Source organism: Phoca vitulina, unplaced genomic scaffold (assembly GCF_004348235.1).
Source record: "Phoca vitulina isolate PV1807 unplaced genomic scaffold, GSC_HSeal_1.0 scaffold47, whole genome shotgun sequence".
Taxonomy (NCBI): Eukaryota; Metazoa; Chordata; class Mammalia; order Carnivora; family Phocidae; genus Phoca; species Phoca vitulina.
This window is the reverse complement of record NW_022589750.1, coordinates 2,585,875-2,607,474: the sequence shown is the minus strand read 5'-3', so window position 1 is coordinate 2,607,474 and position 21,600 is coordinate 2,585,875. Positions and strand designations below refer to the sequence as shown.

The 21,600-nt window shown below is 65.0% G+C and overlaps 2 protein-coding genes across 2 annotated transcripts in view; both read right to left on the bottom strand.

The window, feature by feature from the left end:
- KDM6B (lysine demethylase 6B) overlaps window positions 1-19,283 on the bottom strand; it is a 21,232-nt gene extending 1,949 nt beyond the window's left edge. Inside the window, exons 1-20 of the mRNA XM_032432089.1 lie at window positions 19,140-19,283; window positions 12,247-12,363; window positions 7,245-7,364; window positions 6,881-7,023; window positions 6,647-6,788; window positions 6,338-6,436; window positions 6,013-6,232; window positions 5,838-5,930; window positions 5,590-5,751; window positions 5,316-5,507; window positions 4,890-5,228; window positions 2,653-4,808; window positions 2,426-2,552; window positions 2,202-2,307; window positions 1,225-1,430; window positions 1,031-1,095; window positions 877-948; window positions 644-792; window positions 386-500; window positions 94-281 (exon numbers count right to left, since the gene is read on the bottom strand). Coding sequence (XP_032287980.1) covers window positions 94-281; window positions 386-500; window positions 644-792; window positions 877-948; window positions 1,031-1,095; window positions 1,225-1,430; window positions 2,202-2,307; window positions 2,426-2,552; window positions 2,653-4,808; window positions 4,890-5,228; window positions 5,316-5,507; window positions 5,590-5,751; window positions 5,838-5,930; window positions 6,013-6,232; window positions 6,338-6,436; window positions 6,647-6,783 — 4,426 coding nt within the window. The 5' untranslated portion in view covers window positions 6,784-6,788; window positions 6,881-7,023; window positions 7,245-7,364; window positions 12,247-12,363; window positions 19,140-19,283. The remainder of the gene's footprint in view (window positions 1-93; window positions 282-385; window positions 501-643; window positions 793-876; window positions 949-1,030; window positions 1,096-1,224; window positions 1,431-2,201; window positions 2,308-2,425; window positions 2,553-2,652; window positions 4,809-4,889; window positions 5,229-5,315; window positions 5,508-5,589; window positions 5,752-5,837; window positions 5,931-6,012; window positions 6,233-6,337; window positions 6,437-6,646; window positions 6,789-6,880; window positions 7,024-7,244; window positions 7,365-12,246; window positions 12,364-19,139) is intronic.
- Window positions 19,284-19,697: 414 nt separating this feature from the next.
- DNAH2 (dynein axonemal heavy chain 2) overlaps window positions 19,698-21,600 on the bottom strand; it is an 81,828-nt gene continuing 79,925 nt past the window's right edge. The window contains 6 exon segments of the mRNA XM_032431837.1: window positions 19,698-19,989; window positions 20,131-20,281; window positions 20,375-20,449; window positions 20,520-20,696; window positions 21,160-21,274; window positions 21,408-21,559. Coding sequence (XP_032287728.1) covers window positions 19,835-19,989; window positions 20,131-20,281; window positions 20,375-20,449; window positions 20,520-20,696; window positions 21,160-21,274; window positions 21,408-21,559 — 825 coding nt within the window. The 3' untranslated portion in view covers window positions 19,698-19,834.

Genomic DNA, 21,600 nt, shown 5'->3' with positions numbered 1-21,600 from the left:
GGGGGGGATGGCCCTTCCCTCACAGCGGGCTGCGCTCCCGCCCGGCGCCCCCCTCCCCGCCGGGCTCACTCGCCGCGGGCCCCACCCTCTCACCGGTGAGGGGCCCCACGTTCCAGGCGATGTTGTTGCACCAGCCGGTGGCCTGCACCCAGTGCACGGTGCCCGCGTTAATCCACACGAGGTCTCCGGGGCGCTGCACGAAGCGGTACACAGGGATATTGGAAGCATAGAGGTCGTCCAGGATTGGCCACCAGGAACCAGTCAGGTAGTCCACGCCGTGCCTGCGGGGTGGCCACAGGGTCAGGGGGAAGTCTGAGGACCCGGGGCCGGGCCGGGCCTGCGGGGGAGGGGCACTGGGGCGGGGGGGCGCGAGGGCGGCGCGCACCGGTCGCAGAAGGCGCTGATGGTCTCCCAGTAGTGCTCGTGCACCGCGAACCACTCGCAGTCGCCAGGGCCAATGTTGATGTTGACGGAGCAGAAGTTGTTGTTCTCCTGGTGGCCTGCAGGGGGAGACAGAGAACGGCGTGGCTGGCCTGGGCTGAGCCGGCGCTCCGCGCCCGGCCCGCCCTCGCGCCCTCATTGGCTGGCGGAGGAGCGCCAGCGGCAGGCCCGCCCCCCGCGCGCGCCCGGGCCAGGAGCGCACCTGGCGTTCGGCTGCCGGGGACCTTCATGTACAGCTGCACCGTGTTCATGCCCAGGATGGTGTGGCCCACGTGGCTCAGCATGTTGCCCGTGGATGTGACCCGCATGAAGGCGGGCAGCTTCAGCAGCTCCTGCAGCTGGGGCTTCCACCTGCGGGGGCGAGGGTGCTGCATAAGTGAGCGGCTCCCCCCCAACTCTGCCCGCCCAGCGGCACTCCGGCCCCGCCCCGCTGACCTCTTGGCGTCAGACAGGTCGATGTTGGTGCCAAACTTGATGATGTGATGGTTCTTCGGGTCCGGGGCGCTGCTGCCGAGGCAAAGAGCGCGGGTTGGTGGAGAAGCACCGAGAAAGCAAGGCGTCAGGAAGGGGAGGGCCAAACGAGACGTACCTGGGAGGGGTTCCTGTGGTGCTGTCGGGCTCCTCGGACTCCTCGTCCTCGCTCTCCTTCTCCTCCTGCTTGGCCACAGCGCGGGGAGGAGGGGCAGGCCTGGGTCAGCGCCCGCCCCGCAGCGCGCCTCCCCCCATCCCCGGCACAGCCCGCAGATCCCGAGCCATGCGCCTGCCCGGGGGCGCGCCTCTCACCTGCAGGGACTCCTGGAAGGACGAGGCCTGGTACTGCGCGTACTTGGCAATGGTGGTGTGGGAACGGGAGCTCTCGCAGGGCCAGATCTGCCGCGTGCCCGTCAGATCCCAGTTCTCGTCGGAGGGCTGCTGCACCTGCGTGCGCACCTCCACCGCGTGCTCGCCGCTCGCCTCCACCAGCGTCTTGGTGGAGAAGAGGCCCAAGTCTGCAAGGGAGGGCCGAGCAGGGCGTCGGGGCAGGGGCAGAGGGCAGCGAGTGAGGGCCTTCTGACTCCCTCAGCCTCTGGCGCGGGGTCGGCCGGGGGCGGGGGGACAGGTGACAAGCACAGGCAGCTGGCAAGGTCCCAGGGCCCGGCCGTCAGCGGGGTCGCCCCCAACCCCGTCTCCCACTGCTGCTCTGAGCCGGGGCCCCTCCACCAACGTCCTCGCGTGCGCATGGGCCGCAGGTGCACAGCACGAATGGAAGTTTCCGAACGCGACCATCGGATCCAAGGAGATTTAGTGATGTGAAAGCCTAGAATGTGCTTCAAGAACTGAGTGGCGAGAAGGGAGGCTATGTGGGGACAGAGGATGCTTGGGTATAGAGGAAACATGGTTGAGTTTTATGTTTCTAAGTGGTTTCCCTTCCGATGTGTGTCCTTTTGTCTGAAATTCTGCACAATAAAGGGCTGGAAAAGGGAAAGCCCCAGACCATGGGCTGGCTGAGGCCGTGTGTAATCTGTACCCTCATCCTAATGAACCGAGAAAAGCCAACGTGACTCTAGCCGGGTCCTGAGATACCTCCCTTCCCCTGTGCCCACTGCTGGGGACACACAGATGGGAGAAAAGCCCGAGGCCGGCGGACCCATCACTCAGAGTGCTCCTCAAATACGGCCTACATGTGACTGAGGAGAGCTCGTGGGAGCCACTGCCCGGGGTCCCCAAGTACGGGGCCCTCAGAGGCCTCCTCCCCACACACCCCTGCCCTCCGCACTCACTGAGCCGCAGGGAGCCCGCCAGGCCCCGGATCACGGTGATGGGATTTCGAGGGTCTGTACAGAACTGCAGCAGCACCGGCGAGAAGGCGTCCCGTTTGCTCTCCAGCTGCGGGAGGAGCAGGAGCGGGGTGAAAGCGCCGTCCCAGGCTCAGGGCAACCCCGCCAGCCCCCCCCCCCCCCCCCCCCCCCGGTCTGAGAAGCCGATGGCGGGCTGGCACACGTACATAGATGCTGGGGGTGGGCGGGTTGAGTTTTTCCCGGGGCAGCTTCTCCTCAGTGTTGATCTTCGGTTTCACAGACTGGGCTGGGGAAAGGTAGGACTCTCGAAACTTCCCTTTCACCTTGGCGTTCCTGTGGGGAGGGCAGAGAGTCAAGGGCAGGGCTAGCAGGGTGACGGGGCGGTGGGGGGTGGGAAGGGTGGAGGCCTCCGGGGCGCCTGCCCCCGACCTACTTGCTGGCACGCACGACGTCGGCGGCACAGTGGCTGATGGTGAGGTCCGCCATGCGCAGCCTCCGCTCTTCCACCTCAGAGGCAATAAAGGTCTCCTTGTCACCGCTCTCTACCTTGATGAGCCGGATCTTCAGCTCCTTGGGGGGCCCTTCACTAAGTGAGCGCAGCTTCAACATGTCAGCCCGGCTGACACCTGGTGGCCCTGGCGCTTCCTCCCGGACCTTCTTCCCAGGCCCGGGAGCTGAGGGGGGCGTGGGCTGGGCAGAGGGCGCAGGAGCTGGTGGGGGGGCCGGAGCGGCGGGCGGCTTGGCCTTGGAGGCCCCGCCGAGATCGGGCCGGGCCTTCTCGCGCCCCTGGATCTCCTCGCTCTGCAGGTCCAGGTTGCCCAGCACCCGGCGGCTCTTTTCTTTGGGGGCCTTGGCCTTGGTCTTTGCCCTGCCCTCTCGGGGCCGCCGACCCACGCTGTCCTTACAGGCCCGCCTGTGCCGTCGGTGCTCCTTCTGTCGCCGCTTGCCGCTGCCTGGTCCTGCTGCCGCCCCCGCCCCGCCGCTCTCGTCCCGGGCCTGGGCGGGAGGCAGCAGGCGCTCGGTCCCACTGTCCACCAGGCCTGCCGTGTCCACCGGGCCTGCCGTGTCCACCGGGCCCGCCGGGTCTGTGGCGCTCCGGCCCACCCGCTCCACGAGGGTCTCACAAGCCCGACTGATCTCTTCTAGCACCTCAGACTCAGACCGAGCAGGGGGCAGAGGCAGGGGTGGGGGCGGCGGGGCGGGGGTCATGGGGCCCGGGGCTGGCTCTTCGCCCGCCCTGCGCTCCCGGGCCCAGGGTCCGCCTGAGGTAGAGAACTGAGATGACGAGGAAGCGGAGGGCTGCGGGGAGCCCTGGGCGCTGGGGGCCGCTGAGGGGGGCGGCGGGGCGGTAGCACCTGACGGGGGACCGGGGGAATACTGAGTGGCGGCCAAGGGCCCGGGCCGGGTGGCAACAGCCGTTCCAGTGCCCCGGTAACAGTACTTCTGTCCCTCCAGCACGGAGGCCAAGGATTTGAGCAGGCTGGCCGGACTGGCTGCCGGGGGGAGCGGCGGCGGGGGCGGCGGGGGCGGCGGCGGGAACTTGGCTAGAGGCGGCGGGGGCGGAAGGGCTGGTGGTGGCTTCTTCTCCTCTCCCTGGGCGGCGGTGGCGGCCGTGGCCGTGGCGGCGGCCGGGGCTGTGTCACCGGGGAACGGAGGCTGCAGAGATGGGAAGGGCTCCTTCAGGGGGGGCGGGGGGCCCACACCTGCTCCCTGTTGCTGCTGCTCCTCCTCCTTGCGAATGGATTCGTCCAGCATCTTCATGATGTTGGCCAGCCCGTCGGGGAGGATCTTGAATTCAGCTGGCTCCTCAAACTGGTCCTCCAGCGGGGTAGGGGGAAAATCGAAGAGCCGCGGGCCTCGGGCGGGCAGCTCCCCTGCCCTGGGCGGCGCGGGCTGGGGGGCTTTATTCAGGGGGCCTGGGGTCGGCCCCGGCCCCACCTCGGGGGTCTTTGGGAAGGAGACCCTGGGCCGAGGGCTCTCCGGGCGCCTGAAGCTTCCTGAGGTATTTTGGTGGCAGGAGGAGGGAGGAGCTGGAGGCAGGGCAAGAGTCAAGGGGGCAAGAGGTGGGTCCTGGGGGCTCAGAGTGGGGCTGGGGGGCCGGGGAAGGGGATCCAAACTTCTGGCCAGGTAGGGAGGCGGAGGGAAGGACACAGGCCCCGTGGGGCTGCTGCTGTGGCTGCCATGGTTGCTGCTGCTGGTGGCTGGGGGGGCGGGAGGGGTGTGCGAATCCTGAGTGCCCACAGAAAAGCGGGGAGCCGGAGGCCCCAAGAAGCCCTCGGGGGGGGGGGGGGGGGGGGGGGGGGGGCGGGGGCGTCCCTCAGCCCCCAAGAAGAGCTCCTCTAAGATCTCCCCGTCCTCCCGGGCTGCCCGGCAGGCCGGGCCCTTCAGCCAGGCAGGGGGTGGTGGGGGGCGCAGGAGGCGGGGACGGGGGGGGGGGGGGGGGGGGGGGGGGCGGGGCGGCAGGGACAGGTGAGGAGTGGCAGCGGGAGCCGCCAGGAACGGTTTCCGACTGCTGTGTGCCGAGGGCCCCAGGCGGCCTTGGTGAGAGGAGACGTCCAGCGCGGGAGTTTGGTAATGGTCAGCGCCGGGCTGCAGGCGGAGGATGGGGGGCAGTGAGAGGGCTGCTGTGTGCACCCCCCCCAGCGCCCCCCGCCCACCGCCCGCACGCACGATGCCTGGGCTCGGCTCCGCGCCCCGGAGACCGCTGTTGCTGCTGCTACTGCTGCTGCTGGTGCCGGGGAGGCCGGGGGGCCGGGAAGGGGCGTAAGGCACGCAGGCGGTGGTTGCTGCTGGTGAAACGCTGGAGTCCATCCGCGACCTCTGAACTCTGCTCTCTCTAAGGTCACTTCCGGGGGGACGGGTGGCAGGCGGGCAGCCATGGCTCTCTGCTCCTGGGGGGCGGGGGCCGGGGCCTGGGGGTGCGGCCGGGACCAGCCGGTGGCCAGGGGGGTGCGCGGTGTAGGCCGGAGCCGGGTGCGGATACGGATGGGGCAGCGGGTGCCGCTGCTCCTGTGCAGAGGGAGGAGGCCGCGAGTCAGGGACGCGGGAGGACGCGGCCTCGCACCCAGACGGCAGGGGCAACGGACAGGAGCTCACCTGGCGCTCCGGGGGTGCTGAACCCTTGCGCTCGGGGCCCCAGACATCTCCGTGCAGGGTACTCCACAGCCCTGGCTTGCTCAGCTGAAACGCAGGGCTGGTGGCTAGGCCAGGCAGGGGTGGGGGGGGCGGCGGGGGCGGCGGCGGCGGCAGTGGGGGTGGCGGCAGCGGCAGCCCTGGAGGAAGGCCGGTCTAGAAGGAAAGAGAGTGTGAGACCCCGCTCTGCGCCCCAGTCCTGCCCTCGGGCCGCGTGCCTGCCCACAAGCAACCATACCTGCTCGGAGCTGCAGCCTCTCCTGCGCTTGCCTCCAGGGCTCAGGCCCTCATCCCCCGAGGGGCCCGACAGCGCGGCCGGAGGCACGGGCTGCACCACTGGGGGTTCAGCGGCTCGCTTTACTGGGGGACCTCCCCGCTTGGCCCCATAGTTCCGCTTGTGCTGCAAGACAAAAAGGGGAGAGGGGATGACACAGCTGCAGAGCTGGCCCGGGCCAGCCTCCCTAGCCCAGCCGGCCCCGGTCTCACCTCGAGGTGCAGCAAGTTCCACACTTGCTCCAGGGGGGGCAGGACCTTGGCTCGGTGCTGGCAGGAGCCGGCATGAAAGTTCCAGAACTGGGCCTGGGGGCAGAAGCAGACATTAAGATGAGGATACTGAGCCAGGAGGCACAATCCTGGCCCCCCAGGGCCTGCCTCATCCCACCTGCTGTAGTCGCCCGATGCGGGGTCCCAACTCAGCCAAGCTTCCTCCGTATCGAAGGGCGCTGTGGTAGCAGCGAATGGCCTCCTCACTGTCGTGCTCCGACTCGTACAGCTGCCCAAGCTGCTCCCACAGCCCGGGCTGGGCCGGCTCTCGGAGCAATGCCTGCACACAGCCATGCAGGGATTCCAGCTTCCCATGGAGGGGTCTCGGGGTGGGGGTCCTACAGAGCAGAAGGGGTTGTGGGGGTTGGGGGTCACGCTTGGGGGAACCCTTCCCAGGCCCCAGACTTACCTCCCATCCCCAGCACCTCTGAATCCTTACTCACCCTGGAGCATAATACGGTTTGTTAGGGTGCCCAGAGCTACTGCCATGTGAAGGGGGCAGGGGAGCGGAGAGTGGGGGCTGCCCGACGCTGGCAGAGCACCTAGAGAAAGAAGGGCTCTGTTAACATAGAGCAACGTAAGCAGTCCCGTCCCTACCTAGGAAAGAGGGGACTGAGAGGCTAAGAGAGCAGCGAGGACTGCACTGAGGTCCACAGAATGGCAGAAACCCAGAGAGTGACACAGAGATTGAGGAGTCGAGGGGATGGGAAGAGAGTTGCCTGGAGACAGAGAGAGAGGCCCCAAGTTCTCACCTGCCTCCAGGCAGCCATGCGCTACGAGGAGGGGGATGGGGCGGGCAGGAGCTCCAGGCCCCAGCACAGCTCAAGCCCCCAAGGGCAAAGGCTTCCCGTGCAGCGCGGGCCCCTGGAGGGTCCACTGCCCGATGCATCCAGCCTGAGCCAGGGAGAAGAGATTATGGTCTCAGTGGGGCGCAGCCCGAGCCAGCAGTGTGCACACCGCCAACCCGGCCCCAGCCTTTCCCTTACCAGGTCAGCAGTGGCCCCAGGAGCCCTGGAGATCGGGCACGGCCCCCTGCCCCAGCTCTCTGGGGCGACGGTCCCGCTCCAGCCGCTCTGACAGGAGTGCCCACTGCCCCCAGATGGCCACCCAGGGCCCTTCACAGCCAACTCTACAGAGGGGAGGAGGAGAAGGAGTGAGGTGAGCCGGCCAGCACACAGCTGAGGCCCAGGGGCCGGGCCGGGCGGTCATCTGCACTGGGCGCCCAGCCCCGGCTTTCCCTGAGGGGCGGCCCAGGAGGGCGGCGAGGCGCCGGGACGCGCGGCAGGGAGCGGGCCGGCAGCTCGCGCTCGGGAGCCACTGGGACGGACGCGCAGCGCGGCGGCGGCTTACCCGGCCTCCGTGGGAGCGTCCTCTCACTGCGTCGGCGAGCTCCTGAGATCTGGCCAATCACAGCACTTCCTCTCTGCCCAGAAAGCCAATCATCACCCGTGTCTCCGCCTCAGTAACAGCCTGGCCGGGACCAATGAGAGCGGGGTGAGCCCGGCCGGCAGCGGCCGGGGGAGGAGGGGCGGCGGAGCCGGTCAGACGGGCTCGGCCTGGGGTGACCCCGGTGTGACCCCGTGGCTCCCACCGAGGGTCTCCATCTCGGAGCCGGCGCTCGGGCCGGCGGCGCCGGCGGGGCCCGGGACCCCGGCGGGTGAAGGCGGCGAGTCGCGCGCTCGGGCCGGCCTGGGGGATGGCGCCACCCGCAAGTCCCACGCACCCACAGAGCCACCGGTAGTCCCGGCGGGATGGCCCGAGGCGCCCCCCGCCCCGCCGCTGTGAGACCGACTGACGGCAACCGGGCGCACCCCGCAGACAAAGGCGTCGCTCCCCTTCCTCACTTCACCTCCCACCCCGAGTGCCCCCTGGAACTGCTGGGCGCCGGCGGGTCACGGCGACTCCTCCGGTACCCAGACCCGCCCGCGCCGCCGGACCCCATCCCAAAGCACGGTCAAGCCCCCGGACTCATACCTAGTTCCTTGAGCTCCTCCACGTCCCCCGTCTCTCTCTAGATCTTCAATACCAACCGGCCCCTCAAACCAAAATCTCCCTTCAATCCCCCCAACTTCTGAGAAGTCGCGCACCGCGGTCCCGAGTGGCCCCTCTCGCGTGGCTCCCGATTCCTCTATGCCCTTCCCCGTCGGGGCCACGCGGTTCCCCACGGCCCACGTGGCCCCCGCCCCCCAAGGGAGGGGGGATTTCGGGGGTTGCCCGTGACGTGGCTACTTGCGCAGCGGAAGCGGCGTGTGTAAGTGTAAGGGGGGGTCCTTCGGGAGGGAGGAGGGCGGGGCCCGACAGGCGGTGACATCACCCTTGTCCCACTCTCACCGCCCACTCCCTTAAAGAACCCAGAACCCGTTTCACTTCCTCCTTCAGCCCCCCCCCCTCCGCCCCTTCCCGTCTGTGCTGCCTCGACCCACGACGGGCGCCGCGCTCCCTTTCTGGGAACCTTCCCTTTGGCCCCAGTTCTTCCCCCTCGCCTCTCTGAGCCCAGGATCCCCGTCCCCGCGCCTCCTCCTCGCCTACCCCGCGTCCCCGCAGGTAGGGAGCCGGCTCCGCTCCCGGGATCGGTCCATTGAGAGTCTAGAGTACAAAGAGCTGCGAGAGGCGAGCGTAGAGTACAAAGCGGCGGGGGCGGGGCCAGCGCTCCAGCTGGAGCGAGCGCCGGGCAGGAAGCCGGGGGAGAGCGCGCGGCGAGGGGCTGGGGGCGGCTGGAAAGTTCGCCTTCGCCGAGAGAAGTCTGCGCTGTGGGGAAATTTCCACCCAGCCCGCAAGGGCAGGCGGGTTTCCTCCCTCCGCAGGGCAAGGTCGTCTGTTTACATGCACGCGCTCGGACCCTACAGGTCCCGGCGCGCCACTCCCCGCCCAGCCCGGCTCACGCCTGGGCTCTGCGGACCCTCTCCGCGGTTTCCGCGGAGTTTCTGCCCCGAACTCTCTCTTCTCACTACACAGACTTTCTCTCAGTTCCCAAGCCCTGGCAAGAGTAGAGCGCTTAACAGCGGTCCAGTATAGCCCCGGCCGGATTCCCCCACCCAAGTCCCAGACCACGCATGGGAAGACGGGGGGAACCGGGGGGTCCGGGCATCAGAGGAACAGATCCCCGCTTGCGAAGGGGTGCCCAGGGCGCCGCCAGTTACCAGGAAATGCAGCTTCCCCTAGTGCGATGATGACACTTCCCCTCCACCACTTCCCCTTTCCCACGGGGAACTGACTCAGCTTTCCCTAAAGCACTGAGCCCCGTCGCTCCAGCCCCTTTCCACCTTTGTCCACAAACCCCCACACCGGCGCTCAGAATACAGCAGCCCTCATTGGAGAACAAAAACTTCCTGTGACCTAAACACACACTCACTCTCGCCAACCACCTCGGATCCCTGTCCCCACCCGGGACCCAGGCGCCTAACTACCCCCTACACACCATCCGCCTCCCGTACAAAGCCCTCCCTCGGGGTCTGATTCAGGCTCCGGGTGTGTGTGTGGGGGGGAGCATGAGTCACCCAGAAAACCTTACCCTATTCCCACTGACTCAGTCCCCGCCTCCCTGAACACACACAGACACACAGAGGCAGACACAACTCAGCCCACACACCGCTCACCACCGGTCCCGCGGAATTTCCCCTCTCGTCTTCCCCCACGACGGCCCCTCCCCGCGCCCGCCAGCCTCGACGCCCCGCTCACACCTGTTCCCCAGGCGCCGGCAGGCGGCTCGCGGTCCACTCTCCCCTCCACTCTCGCTTTGGGGCAGGAATAGCCCTCCCCGACTCCCGGTGTCCGTACCAACCGAGGGGAGGGGACAACCACGGGCCGGCACAAAGACAGACGCCCGCAGACTCCTCGAAGGCAGATGAGAGGAAGACGCACGCGGCCAGAGCCAGGCTGGGAGGACGGTAGACTTCTGGGGCAGACGTTCCATTCCAGCCTCTCCCGCCCGCCCCACAGGCCGCTCCCGGGGGCCAGCCGCCCAGAAAGGGTTAATTCTCCTCCTGCCGAGGCCACGCCCCCTCCATCCGGGCACTCCCGGCTGAGCCCAGCTCCGCCCCTTCCATCCGGGCCCTGGACTCCGGGACTTTAACCGACCCCCTCCCCCGGAGCCCCGAGAGAGACCCACTTCATCATCAATCACACCCACTTAACCCTCTCCCGGCTTGAGCCCGAGAAGCCCCTCCGCGCGCAGCGCTCGGGCCGCGCGGGCCGCACGGTAAGGGGCCAGCCGTGCGCACGCACACTCACATGCCGGCCACGGACAAGCCCCCGCAGATACGGCTTTCCCCAGCGGGCGGTGGGCAGACGCGCGCGGCACGCGCGCCGAGGTGGGGCCGGTCCCGGAACCCCGCCGCATCCCGCCCCCCGCCAGGCCTCACTCCGCCCGGTGGAAGCGAGGGGTTACAGGCTCGCTTCTTACCTGGGGGAGGGGGGAGGCGGAGGGGAGGGCCGCCGGCTGGGGCGCCGCGGTGACTCAGCCACCCGGGCAGGCCGCCCGCTCGGGATTCCCTTCCCCAGCCTTCCCCCGCTGCTGGCCCCTCCCCGCCCCCCACCGAGGAGTGACAGTGCCGGCCCCGGCCCGCTGTGTGTCACTGCGAGCCTTGTGTCTGCCTCGGACCGGACCGCTGTGTTCGCCAGTGTGTCAGACAAGGTCGGCTGCGTGTGGGTCCCGGTGTCTGTCTGTGTGTGCACCTGCGTATCTGCTCATCTTGTCGCCTTCAGGGCCTGCGTCGGCCGCGTTCCTGTCATTATGCCTGTCTACAGGACTCTGAGGGGCTGTCTCTGTCTGTGTGTCTGCCTGGCTCCTGTCTCGGTCTTTTGTCTGGGTCTGCCTCTGCATCACTTGCGTGATCACGTGTGTCTCTGCACATGCCCTTCTGTGTTTGCCTTCATGTTCCTGAACAGAGTCTGGGAAACACTGGAGCAGGCTGACCTGCTGACTCCTCGCCTCACTCCCCGCAATCCTGACGGCTTGCTGGATCAGTGATCCTTCTGTTTGAGTCAAATATTTGGGCGTCTGTCTGCCTTCAATCAAGTTCTGTCCTATTCCTCAAGGTCCTTGCTTATCCTCACAGCTCCCTGCGGCTCCCATTATGATGATAATTGCTAGCATTTAGTGAATACTTATTACATGCCTGGCACTGTGTTAAGCACTTCACATATATTTTTAAAACTCTCCCCACCACCACCACCCCAAACCTGAGGTAGGAAGTACTTTCTTTTTTTTTTTTACCCCATTTTACAGATGAGGAAATTGAGGCTCTGAGAGGTTAGGTAACTTGGTCAAGTCCACTCTGCAAGAGAGTGGAAGAGCTGGGCTTCTTCCCAGGGCCTCAGTTCTTTCCACTCTTCTAGAAGGCCTCTGTCCTATTCTCCCTCCCTTGGTTTTATCCTCACAGGCCATCTCCTGGGTCAGCCTGCCCCCAGGGTTCCGCGCCAGGCATCTCTACCATCCCAAATGTCTCACGTCCTCTAGAGCAGGTGTGGGTAGGAGACTGTGTAGCAGATCTCAGAAGCCATTGCTTTCTTGGCAAGAAAGCTCATTCAGTTAACACATTCATTCAGCACAATTCCACTGAGGCACCCCAATGTGCAAACCATCTTGCCAAATAGAGACACAGAGACGAAAACAGTCCCACTCTAAAATTCAGTGAGTAGTGGAGAAGAGCGACACACAGAGAACTCAAGGCCCTGGCTTAGGTAGCATCTTTTCTCCTAGAGAATGAGGGATGGAGACTCTGTCCTACAGAGCGTCAGGCAGAGAACTGGCAGAAAGAGAAAGGCAAGGAGAAGAGGAGTAAGACTTAGGGTGTCGGGGGGCGGGCAAATGCTATAGTGCAGTGGGAACAGAATGGAAAAGAAAGGGATCTGGAAGGGAAGGTGAGATGCCACGATTACCATGGCAACGGCAGGCCCTTGTGGCAGGGGCCTCCACTACCTCGCCGAGTCAATTTCCAATCACCATCCATAAACCAGACTGTTCAACAACTCTTCTAGGGCACCCCGCCCCAGGAAAAATCCCTCCAGGGTAGCTCACCTCTACCTTGCAGCTTGCAAACTCTAGCTCAAGTCAATTCAATAAGCAACTGAGTTGTAGCACTGGGGGGTGGGGGGAGAAGATTTTTTGGTGGTAGTGGAGAGGCTGCTCAAGTACAGGGCTGAACCATTCATAGGCAACAGAGGGGAGCTCCATAAACCAGGAAGGCTGAACCACTCAAGCACCACATGGTGGGGGTATGGATGCTCAGAGTTGGACTGGACCATTCTGAGGAGTGGGCATGATCCAGATCGTACCACTCTTCTTCAAGCATGTGGTGCAGAGTTGGACTGTCGCGGGTGCGGGGAGGTGTTGCTCAGGGGCAGGACTTACCAGATGGAATCTGATGTGCCCTGTCTCATTGGAACCAGTGCCCCAGCAGTGGGGTGCAGCAGACCACAGTGGGTGGGGTGGGTGGTACTACGGGGCTGGCATGGTGCCTGGGGGAACCTAAAAGAAAAAAAAAACAGTTATAAGTGGGGTCCCCCAGGCTGGAGAAATTTTCCTGTGCTCCCTGTCTTCTTATTGAGGAGAAACCAGGCTCTGGTGGTCAGATGGAATGGGAGAACCTGTTTCCATGGCAACCGGAAAAAGCCATCCCCAAAGTGGTCCTCCTGCCTTTCCCCTTAGGAAGCACCCCAGAGCAGGGGGTAAAAGAGGCCCTCGCGATGGCATCTGTGTAGGTCCATGGTGGACACCCAATCCACGATCCCTCTTCTGATTGAACCCTCCTCTTGAGAGTCCCTGGTCCCAGAGTAGCCCTCATTGCCCCTGACCTCTGCACCCAAGTCAGCCTCAATCCTGGCCCCAGGCCTGTAGATCCTCTGCCTTCAGCTCAGCCTCCTCCCTAACCTTATCAAGACACCAGTCAACCCCACCCTCTGGACTCTGCCCCCTCCCCTTCCCCCAGGCGGGCGCAGGCAGGTCTTGGCGAGCAGCGCAGGTGGCCAGACTAGATGAACGGGCCCAGCAGGGAGGAGCCTTCCTCCTGAAGAAGGACTGACTCTGGGCCTGGGTCTGGAAGTGGCCTCTGCTATGAGCCTCCCTTCCATCCCACCCCTCAAGGCCATATCCTGTTTCTCCATCACCTCCTTCCTCTATGTGGCCCAAGAAGGTGACAGAGGCCCACTCCCTCCCTCCTGTCACAGACAAAAAGCTAGGTCTTTTAACAGAAGTCCAGGGTCAAGAATCAGGTGTCCATCTAGGGTCAGACCTAACTCTTGCCCTCTCCTCAGACTCACTCCTCAGGGACCTATGGTTTCGGCTTCCTCAGTCACACTGGTCGGCCCTTAAGGTCCCAGACACTTGGGCTCCCAGGCTAGTCTCTCCATTCCCTGGCCTTCCCGCCCACATCCTTCCCCCCTGCCCCAGAGACTCGGGCCTCCAGCCCCCAGGCTCCATGATGCAATGTGCCGCAAGCCGCCTGGGCCGCTGATGACACAGCCCCCAGGGAGGAGCTACTCGGGACCCAGGCAGGGCCCCTCAGTGCTCCAGGTAGTGGCCAGCTGCAGGCCGGGGAGGCCAGGCAGGCAAAGTTCTGCTGCTGCAGAAGGAACCTTCCAGGACAGGGACGCGGAGAATGTGGGACGAGTGAGTGTGAGTGTGCGTGGAGTCTGTAGCGTTTGTGTTTGTGGTTGTGTTGTGTTGGAGGAGAAGGGGAAGCTGGGGAAGGTCTAGCCTAGAGAGAGGGGAGTGGCAGGCCTTAGGACACACCAAAGAAGGAGTGAGGGGCAGCCAAGGGGGTCACAGGGGTGTGTATGGGGTGTCTGGACACCAGAGTGGGGGAGGGGCCAACAGCCCTTTAAAGGGCCAGCCCCAGAGCTTTAATCCCTCACCAGCCCTGGCCCCAAGCCGGAGGCTGTAATTCATCTGTCCAACAGCTGGGGTGGGTGTGTGTGTGTTGGGGGGGGGGGGCATGTGGACGGGAAGGGGGAGCTGGGGGAGGGGCTGGGGCTTTCTTGTGCACAGAGCCAAACAACAAAAGGGGAAGCTGAAGGGCCAGCTCCGATGTGCCCAGGCCAGGCCCCTGACCTGCAGACCCGCCGGCTGTCCCCACCTGATGGCCCACACACTCCAGAGTTTGGACTCAAGGACTCTTGGCCAAGGAGTCCGAGCACCCAAAGGTGGGGCCCAGGAGAAGGCCCAGGCGGAGTGCCTCCCCTCCCCCTCAAGCTGTCACCCCTCCTTGCAGGTCCCAGCCGCAGCACCATCCTAGACCTGGCAGGCCCCAGACAGATTCAGCCTCAAATGCCCTGCTCACCAGCCAAGCCTCCCCAGACTCGGCCTGCCGGCTCCCCCTCCCGCCGGCCCGGGGTGGCAGCAGTGGCCACACCGAGGCTGTCCCTTTAAATCATTACCACCCCTGATTGTGTGGACAAACCAAGGGCCCTGCCCCCCAGGCAGGCGGCTTGCCACCTCCCCCCCAAGAGTCCCCAGAAATGTGAGGGCCATTTAAAGGGACAACAGAGAGGCAGCTGGGTCTCTAGCTGCCCCCACCCCCACCCCGCACACACAGCCCCTTTCCCCAGCGACATACAGCCCCTTGCCCCTCCAGAGGGCCCCCCAAATTCCGGTTCTCTCCCCACCCGTAGAGACTGCTAGAAGGAGAAAGGGGGCCAGAGTTGGGGGGGCGGGGAACAGGGGGAGCGAGAAAAGGACAGGGACTGCCTCCTTACTCAGAGCCCCAGGGGACAGGTCGGAAGGAAAGCAAAGCCCAGAGAAGCAGCGAAGACAGAGCCCCGAAAGGTGCCGCCGGCAGACCTGGGGCGCAGAGGCTGTCGGGCGAGGGGAAGGGAGTCGGGCTGCACGAGACAGCGGCGCGGCCAGCAGGCGACAAGCCCAAGTGGGGGAGATGGAGCAAGGAGGGCCAGGGAAAGGAGGCAAGGCCGGGGAGAAAACGGGGAGACAGAATCGGGGAAAGGGGTCATCCGGGAGGGTGTGGAGGAAAATCCGAGAAGGGAGGGCGAGCCAGGCCGGGGTTACCTGCTGGGTGTCTGTCCCCCGGCGGTGCCCCCGGAGTCCGGGCAGGGAGGGGGGGAGCAGCAGGGGGGGGAGGGGGGGCTGGGGGGGCGGGGGAGACGGTCCCTCCTCTGCCTCCTGGGCCTGCCCCGGCGCTTGCAGCCTCTGCCTCCCTCCCTCCTCCTCCCCGTCCCTGAGTCCCGGAGTCAAACAAAGAACTGTAGCAGGCTCTCCCCACCCCCCTCCCTCCTCCTCCTCCTCCTCCTCCTCCTCCTCCTCCTCCTCCTCCTCCACCTCCTCCTCCCCTCCCTCCCTCCCCACCAGCAGGCTCCCTCCTCCTCCCTTCCGGTCTCTTCCTTTAACTACCCGCCCCCCCCCCCAGCCCCCAGCACTAGTCTCTCTCCACCCACCCATCCAACCTTTTACACACCCCTCAGCCAAGCCTGGTCCCTGCAAAGAAAACTGTGGAGTCCCTTCGCTAAATTGAAAGGCTCCAGAGAACAACATGGGAGGGGACTGGGGTCTGGCTTAAAAATCAAGAACCACAATACAATTATTTTATTTTCACGGCCAGAGGAATAATCTGAGCTATTTCTTCTCCAAGAGGGGGGAAAAATAATCCTAAAGAAAGCAATACAAATCTGACTAAAGCCCTCATCAAATAAAGTGCACAGCTCAGTGGAAGCTAATCCCTAGCCCCCTCCCTCCCACCCGCCAAATTAACACCAACTCTCCACTCCTCCCTAACCAACTCCTGAGGTCCTGGCCAGGCTGAAGCCGGTAGAACAACTATCATTGTAAAAAAAAAATAAAATAAAATAACTATCACAATTTAACCAGAATGAGCATTTCATAACAAGCATTCATTCGTTCAGTATTTATTCTGTGCGGGGCACTGTGCTAAGTGCTTTGCATAAATTATCTCATCCCCCCCCCCCCCAGCCCAGAAGATATGTATTGATATTTAAATTTTCCAGATTAAGACTATGGGGCTCTGGGAGGTGGTGACCTTTCCAAGTCCCTATAGCCACTAAGTGGCAGAGCTGGGAACAGAATCCAGGTCTGATCGGACAGCCCGAGCTCTAAGGTGCGTTACAAGAAAAACGAATTTTTTCCACTATCATAAGCAAACCCCAGGAATTAACTCAATAGGGAAAGGCACTCGCAGGTATCAACGGAGTCCTCCTCCCTCAGGAAAGTGATCCACCCACCCACACAGAATAAGGACCCTGACTTTTCAGTCTAATACTGTTTCCTGACCCTTTTCCTCACTGTTGGGGTGTCACTGATTAAGATCAGAGGTGAGCTGCTGTCCAGTGACCCCTCCCACACCACAGCTCTCCCAAGAGTAGCTCTCTTGCAACCACTCCCACTTCAACTCAAAATGGGGAGGGGGCAATAGGACACTCGGCAATGCAGCAGGTGGGAAAGTAGAAAGACTGCTGGGAGCCTCTGCCAAGGGGAGGAGGGGCTGGAAGGAAAGCTCTCCGTACCAATCTGGGGCAAAGTGCCCCAGGGTTCCCGTAGCCCAGAAAAGGGGCAAAGTCTTTGGGCCACACCACACCCGGGCCCCTCCCCCTCACAAAACTCCAGGCCAGGGTTTCCCACCTGCAGGCTGCTAAGGCCAAGGGAAGGGAGAGGGGGAAAAGATGGCACGGGGTTGGAACTGGACTCGGGGCAGAGGTTGGGGTGGGGGGGCGGGATGGAAAGGGGAGGAGGCCTCCGGCCTGGCAACCGTCCCAGGGCACGTGCATTGGTGACATCATCCCAGGCCACCTCTAACACAGACCTTTGACCCCTAGGGGCGGAAAGGGGCCTTTGGCTAAGCTTCCTGGGAAATAGCCTTAGGAATTCTGGGAACCCAAAAAGGAGGGGAGGGAAGGAACCCGGGCGGCTTGCCTTTATCTCTTCTACCCCAATACGGCTCCAGTCCCCGGGGCTCGGGCTTCCTAAGGCTCCTCCTCCCCGCCTCCAGCCCTGACCTCCCAACCCACATTTCTGACGGAGTCCCGACACGCCTCTCGCAGATACTGTGCCTTCTCTCTCCGGGGCGAGATCTCGGGTGGGGGGCGGAGGGTGGGGGACGGGGGCACCGGGTCCCGTGGGGCTCCGTCTCCCATCCGCGGGATCCCCCGTGGCCCGGCCGGCCGCCAGCCGGAACCTGTCTGGGTCCCCAACTCTCCCGCCCCTCCCCGCGCTGCTCCAGGGCGGAGTCTGTGGAGTTGAAACCAGGACACGGCGAGAGGAAAAGTTATATAACCGGGAGAAGCCGAGAAGGACGAGTGGAGACCGGGACAGACAGCCCGAAGGGAGCCGGGAGACGTGCAAAGAGCACGAGGGCGAGCGGGGAAGACACGTTAGGGACGGGAAGGATTTGGGTGTGCCATCAAAGAGGAGGAATTCACGCCAAGAAGGGGCGTCACGGCCCGGCAAGTCACCTGGGCCGTCCGGGGCTTCCCCGCGGCGCCCTCCCCCGCCACCCACAGCGGCTGAGCCCGAGCGAGTGAAGCCCCGGGAAGGGGCGCTGACACCCGCTCCGCTCCCCTGGGGGAGCCAACCTAAGCCGGAGCCCGGGAAGGCGACGGCGGAGCCTAAGGGGCCGGAAACCACAGCTCCGCCCAGCCCACCTGGGAGAGTGGGGCGGCAGCTGGGGGTCGGTGGGAAGCAGGTAGCCGGCCCCTCCCGCGCAAAGCTGGGCAGTACTGGTTCGAGACCCAGCGGAAGAGGACGGGCACGTCCAGACGCCGGGGTCCCCAGGGGCTGAGGGGCGCAGCCCGGGACTAGTTTGCAAACACAGACTCAAATGGGGGGGGCGACGGTGGGCGGCGAGCGCCGACTCGCCGCGCAGGCGCAGGGGGGCACCCGGACGCGTGCGGAGGAGGGAGGAGGGTGGGCGCGAGCGTGTGGGAGTGCACGTGCGGGTCCCGAGCAGCTTCCCCCTCCCTTCTTCCCCTCTCCCCCACCCCTCTCCCCTTTCCTGTCGCTCCGTGAAGCCTCCTCCACATTGGCTGCCCGGGCCCTGATGTCAGGGACGTCCGCCGGAGCGGATTGGCCGGACGCGAGAGTTCGGGAATCCGGCTCCCGAGTCTGGCTCTCCAGTTACTCCGGCAACGGGGCAAGCAACCCCCGGGAGGGCTCGCCCGGGTCCCGCCTCCCTCCGGCCGACCGCCGCGCCCTCCTCTGCAGCAGCGCCGCTCGCCGCCTCCCCTCGGTCTTTCCCGGGCTCTGCGGGTCCTGGGGAGCAAGGCGTCCTGCCCTCGACCTTCCCCGAGGTCGCCCCGCCCCCCACTCGCCACACCCCCTCCCCCCGCCCGTCCCCGGGTCACAGCCACCAGCGGCTGCAGACAGGAAGCGAATCTGCGTTGCTTAGTAACCAAGCCGCGTGCCCCCTCCCCACTATTTACCCTGGCGCGGGGAGGCGGAGACTGAGTCCCAGCCCCCTCCCCATCCTCTGCCCTTCGCCCTCCCGCCCACAATTTCCTGTGAGGGGCCCAGATGACGGGAAGTCAGACGCGCACCTCGGCCCACCTTTCTCTCGGGCCGGGCGGGGGGGCTTCGGCCGCCCTCCCGGCCACAGCGCCCACCCGGCTCCCGCGGCTCGGGCTGCGCGTCTCGCCCTCGCCATCTCGTGGCTGCGCTGGGAAGGTCCGCACGGAGCCGGGCCCCGGCCGGGCGAGGGCGACGAGCGGCCGAGTGGGGTCGGAGCCGGGATGGACCGGCTAGCGGGGTGCGGCGGAGCGGGCGGGAGGAGAAGGCCGCCGCGGGGAGGCTGGCTGCCGGCGCTCCCGGCCTGAGGGGCCAGGCTGAGGCGACACACCTCAGCGTGCGGAGAACTGGAGGGACACCCGAAGGGGCCCCCGGGCCCGGAGACCCTTGCCGGGCCGGCCAAGCCGACCTCAGGGGGCCGGCGCACTGGCCCAGCCGCGGACTCTGACCTTCAGTCCTGTCCTTCTGTCGGGGGCCGCCGCGCCCCGCCCCGCCCCCGGGTCGGGGAGGGGAATCCCAGCCCAAGGGGGACTGGGAGCCCTTTCAGGCCCCTCTTGACATCCGAACCCCCAAGTCTTCTGCCTCCCCGCTCTTCCCCGACCCCACCCCGCCCCGCACTCTTCTAGGGAACCCTGGCGTCCTGCGCCCCAGTCTTCTTCCAGTGCCTTTGCCGAGACCCAGACGCCCATCCCCAGCTCTACCGGTCCGGAGACTCAGGCGTCCCGCCCCCCTGCGCGGAGATGGGTTTCCCTCTTTCAGACGCCCTCGCAGCTCCCCGTTACCTGGTTCTGGGGTGTCCCAGGTGCTCAGGCTCCCCGAGGTCTCCCAGGGGGTCGAGCGGGCCCCCCCTCTCCCAGGCCAGGGCCGGGGGGGCCGCTCCGCCCCGTGGCGCAGTTGGATTTTCCAACACAAACACCGCCCCCCCTGCGCCCCGGCCCCGCCCCCTTCCCCATGGTCCCGCCCCTCCTCGCGCCGAGAGTCCCTCTCTCGGGCCCCGCCCCGCCTTCTGCCGGTCCCACTCGCCTCAGCGCAGGTGCCGAGTTTAGGATGCCGGATGCGGGGTGCCGGGTTCGGGGTACAACGTACCGGGTCCAGCCCCGATCCCTGCCTGACAAACCCTTATTCCATTCGGATCACGCGCCTTTCCAAAGTAAGCCCCGCCCCACCCGCTCAGGCCCAGCCCCGAAATTTAGCCTCTCGCGTTTTAGGTCCCACCGCCCTGCCTCTCGCTCAAGGCCACGCCCCCTTCCTCTCCCGGCCTCCCACTTCCCCAGACCCCCAGCACCCCATTGAGAGGCTCAGTCAGGGCTTACGGTTGAGGGTGTTTTATTGCTCTGAGTTCCAATACAATTCTTGCACCTTTATGGCTAGCCCACCTAGCTGTCTCCAGGCCCCCATTATGTGGTCCCAGTTAAGTCCAGCCTCGGTCCCTAGAGTGCCCGACCCTCCCTCAAGCGGGGAGGAAGAGGCGGCCTTCTCAGCTGTCCAGGCTCATGAGTAGAGCAGTGCCCCTCTTGATCCAGTGATCAGGTGTCATGGTCCCGGACCGGAGGTCGATGCTGATGACAAAGGAGGCTCGGTCTGCGCTGCCCGCCCGGTCGGGATAGTAATAGCAGGGGCAGGAGTATATGCCTGGGGGAAGGAGAGGAGGAGTCAGGGCCGGGAGCCTCTGGGAGAGCAGGGCAGGAGCAGGCGTGGGGGACGCGTGGAGCCCGGGATGGGTGAGGATCCAAACTAAGGATGGGGACGGCAGGGCGGAGGGAGCCAGCCCACCCTTGGCGCTCTTCTTGCGACTCTCCGTCGGCCTGAAGTGGATCGTGGGCATGAGGCAGACAAGCTGCATGGGCTCCGCCTCCGCCAAGCAGGAGTTCTTCCTGTCCCAGCCGGCGCCCTCCAGGTACAGGCCCCGGACCCAGACGCCGTCCTGGGAAGACACAGGGGCAGGGTGGGGGGGACGTGGAGACCTGCCGCTGCCGGCACCCCTGACCTCCCCCACCAGGCCCGCCTCTGCTCCCACCTTGGGTGGATACACTAGGTTGCTGTCGTCCACGGTGGAAACAATGAACTCCCAAGAGAGGTTGTCCACTGGAATCTGGGGGTTCAAGGGGAGCGTAAGGGAGGACCCCCAAAGAGGAGAGCATACCCATGCCCCCAGCACTCACGTTGTTTTGGCGAGCTGAGGACTGCAGCAGAGCAGTGAGGAAGCCCGTGGGAAAGGTGAAGCCGGACAGCCAGAAGATCACAGGAGGCCGGGCGCGTTTGGCCCACAGCTCAAACTGCTCCACGCGCATGGCCAGGTCCCGGGTCCACGAAGCCAGTGGCTTTTGTGAGGGATAAGCCTGGAGGAGGAGGAGGCAGGCTGTGTTTATGCTCTCATTGATTCATGCATTCAAATCTCAGTTTTGAGCCCCTGGAGCAGACATGGGAAGAATCTCTGTGGCGCCAGCCCGCTCCCCAGCTGCAGTTGGGCCAAGCTCTGCGAAGGCCAGCTCCCAGGAAAGAAGCATGAAACGACAGCTATCTAACAACCGGGGCAACAGCAATATTAACCAGTTACCATTAATGAAGCACCCACTAAGAGTTACGCCCAGTACTGAGAATCCTTGAAACGTCCTTGGCGGAGGTTAGGAACTTGCCCTAAGGTCCTAGGTTAATCGGTGCAAAGCCAGTCTGTGAATAGCAGAGCCAGATCTCTGCCTTGACTCTATCTGGCTGCAAAGCCCAGGCTCACTGCATTTTGCCATATGCCTCCCAGAACCAGGAGATGGAGGGCACAGGGGTTCAAGAGCGATGCAAGCTTGCCTTTCCCCAGAGTGGAGGGACATGGGCATCGAAGATGCAATTGAAAATCTCTTCCAGGCTCGTAGACATGACGATGAGGCCCTGAATGCCTTTTTCGAGGTCTGTCAGTGAGGACCTGAGCAGGGTAAGGTGGGAGCTTAGAGATGGGAGGGGCCTGGCAGAGCCATCCCCGGGGGGCAGGGGGGTGGGGGGGAAGCCCTTTCCTCTTGCCCCCACCCCACGAGACACAGAGCCCCTCTCCATCTTACAGGATGGTCTCCATAAGCTTGTTGTATCTCTGAATCTCCTGCAGAAGGACCACGTTGAGGGGGGAGGGGTCCATGGCCAGCAGTTTTCGGGTCCCCTCATAGTCGATCATTTCAGGGATCTTCTGTTTCACGTCAGCGGCCAACTCGAGGACCTGGCGCGGCGGGAGCTCTGAGGCGCGGCCCCTTGGCCTCC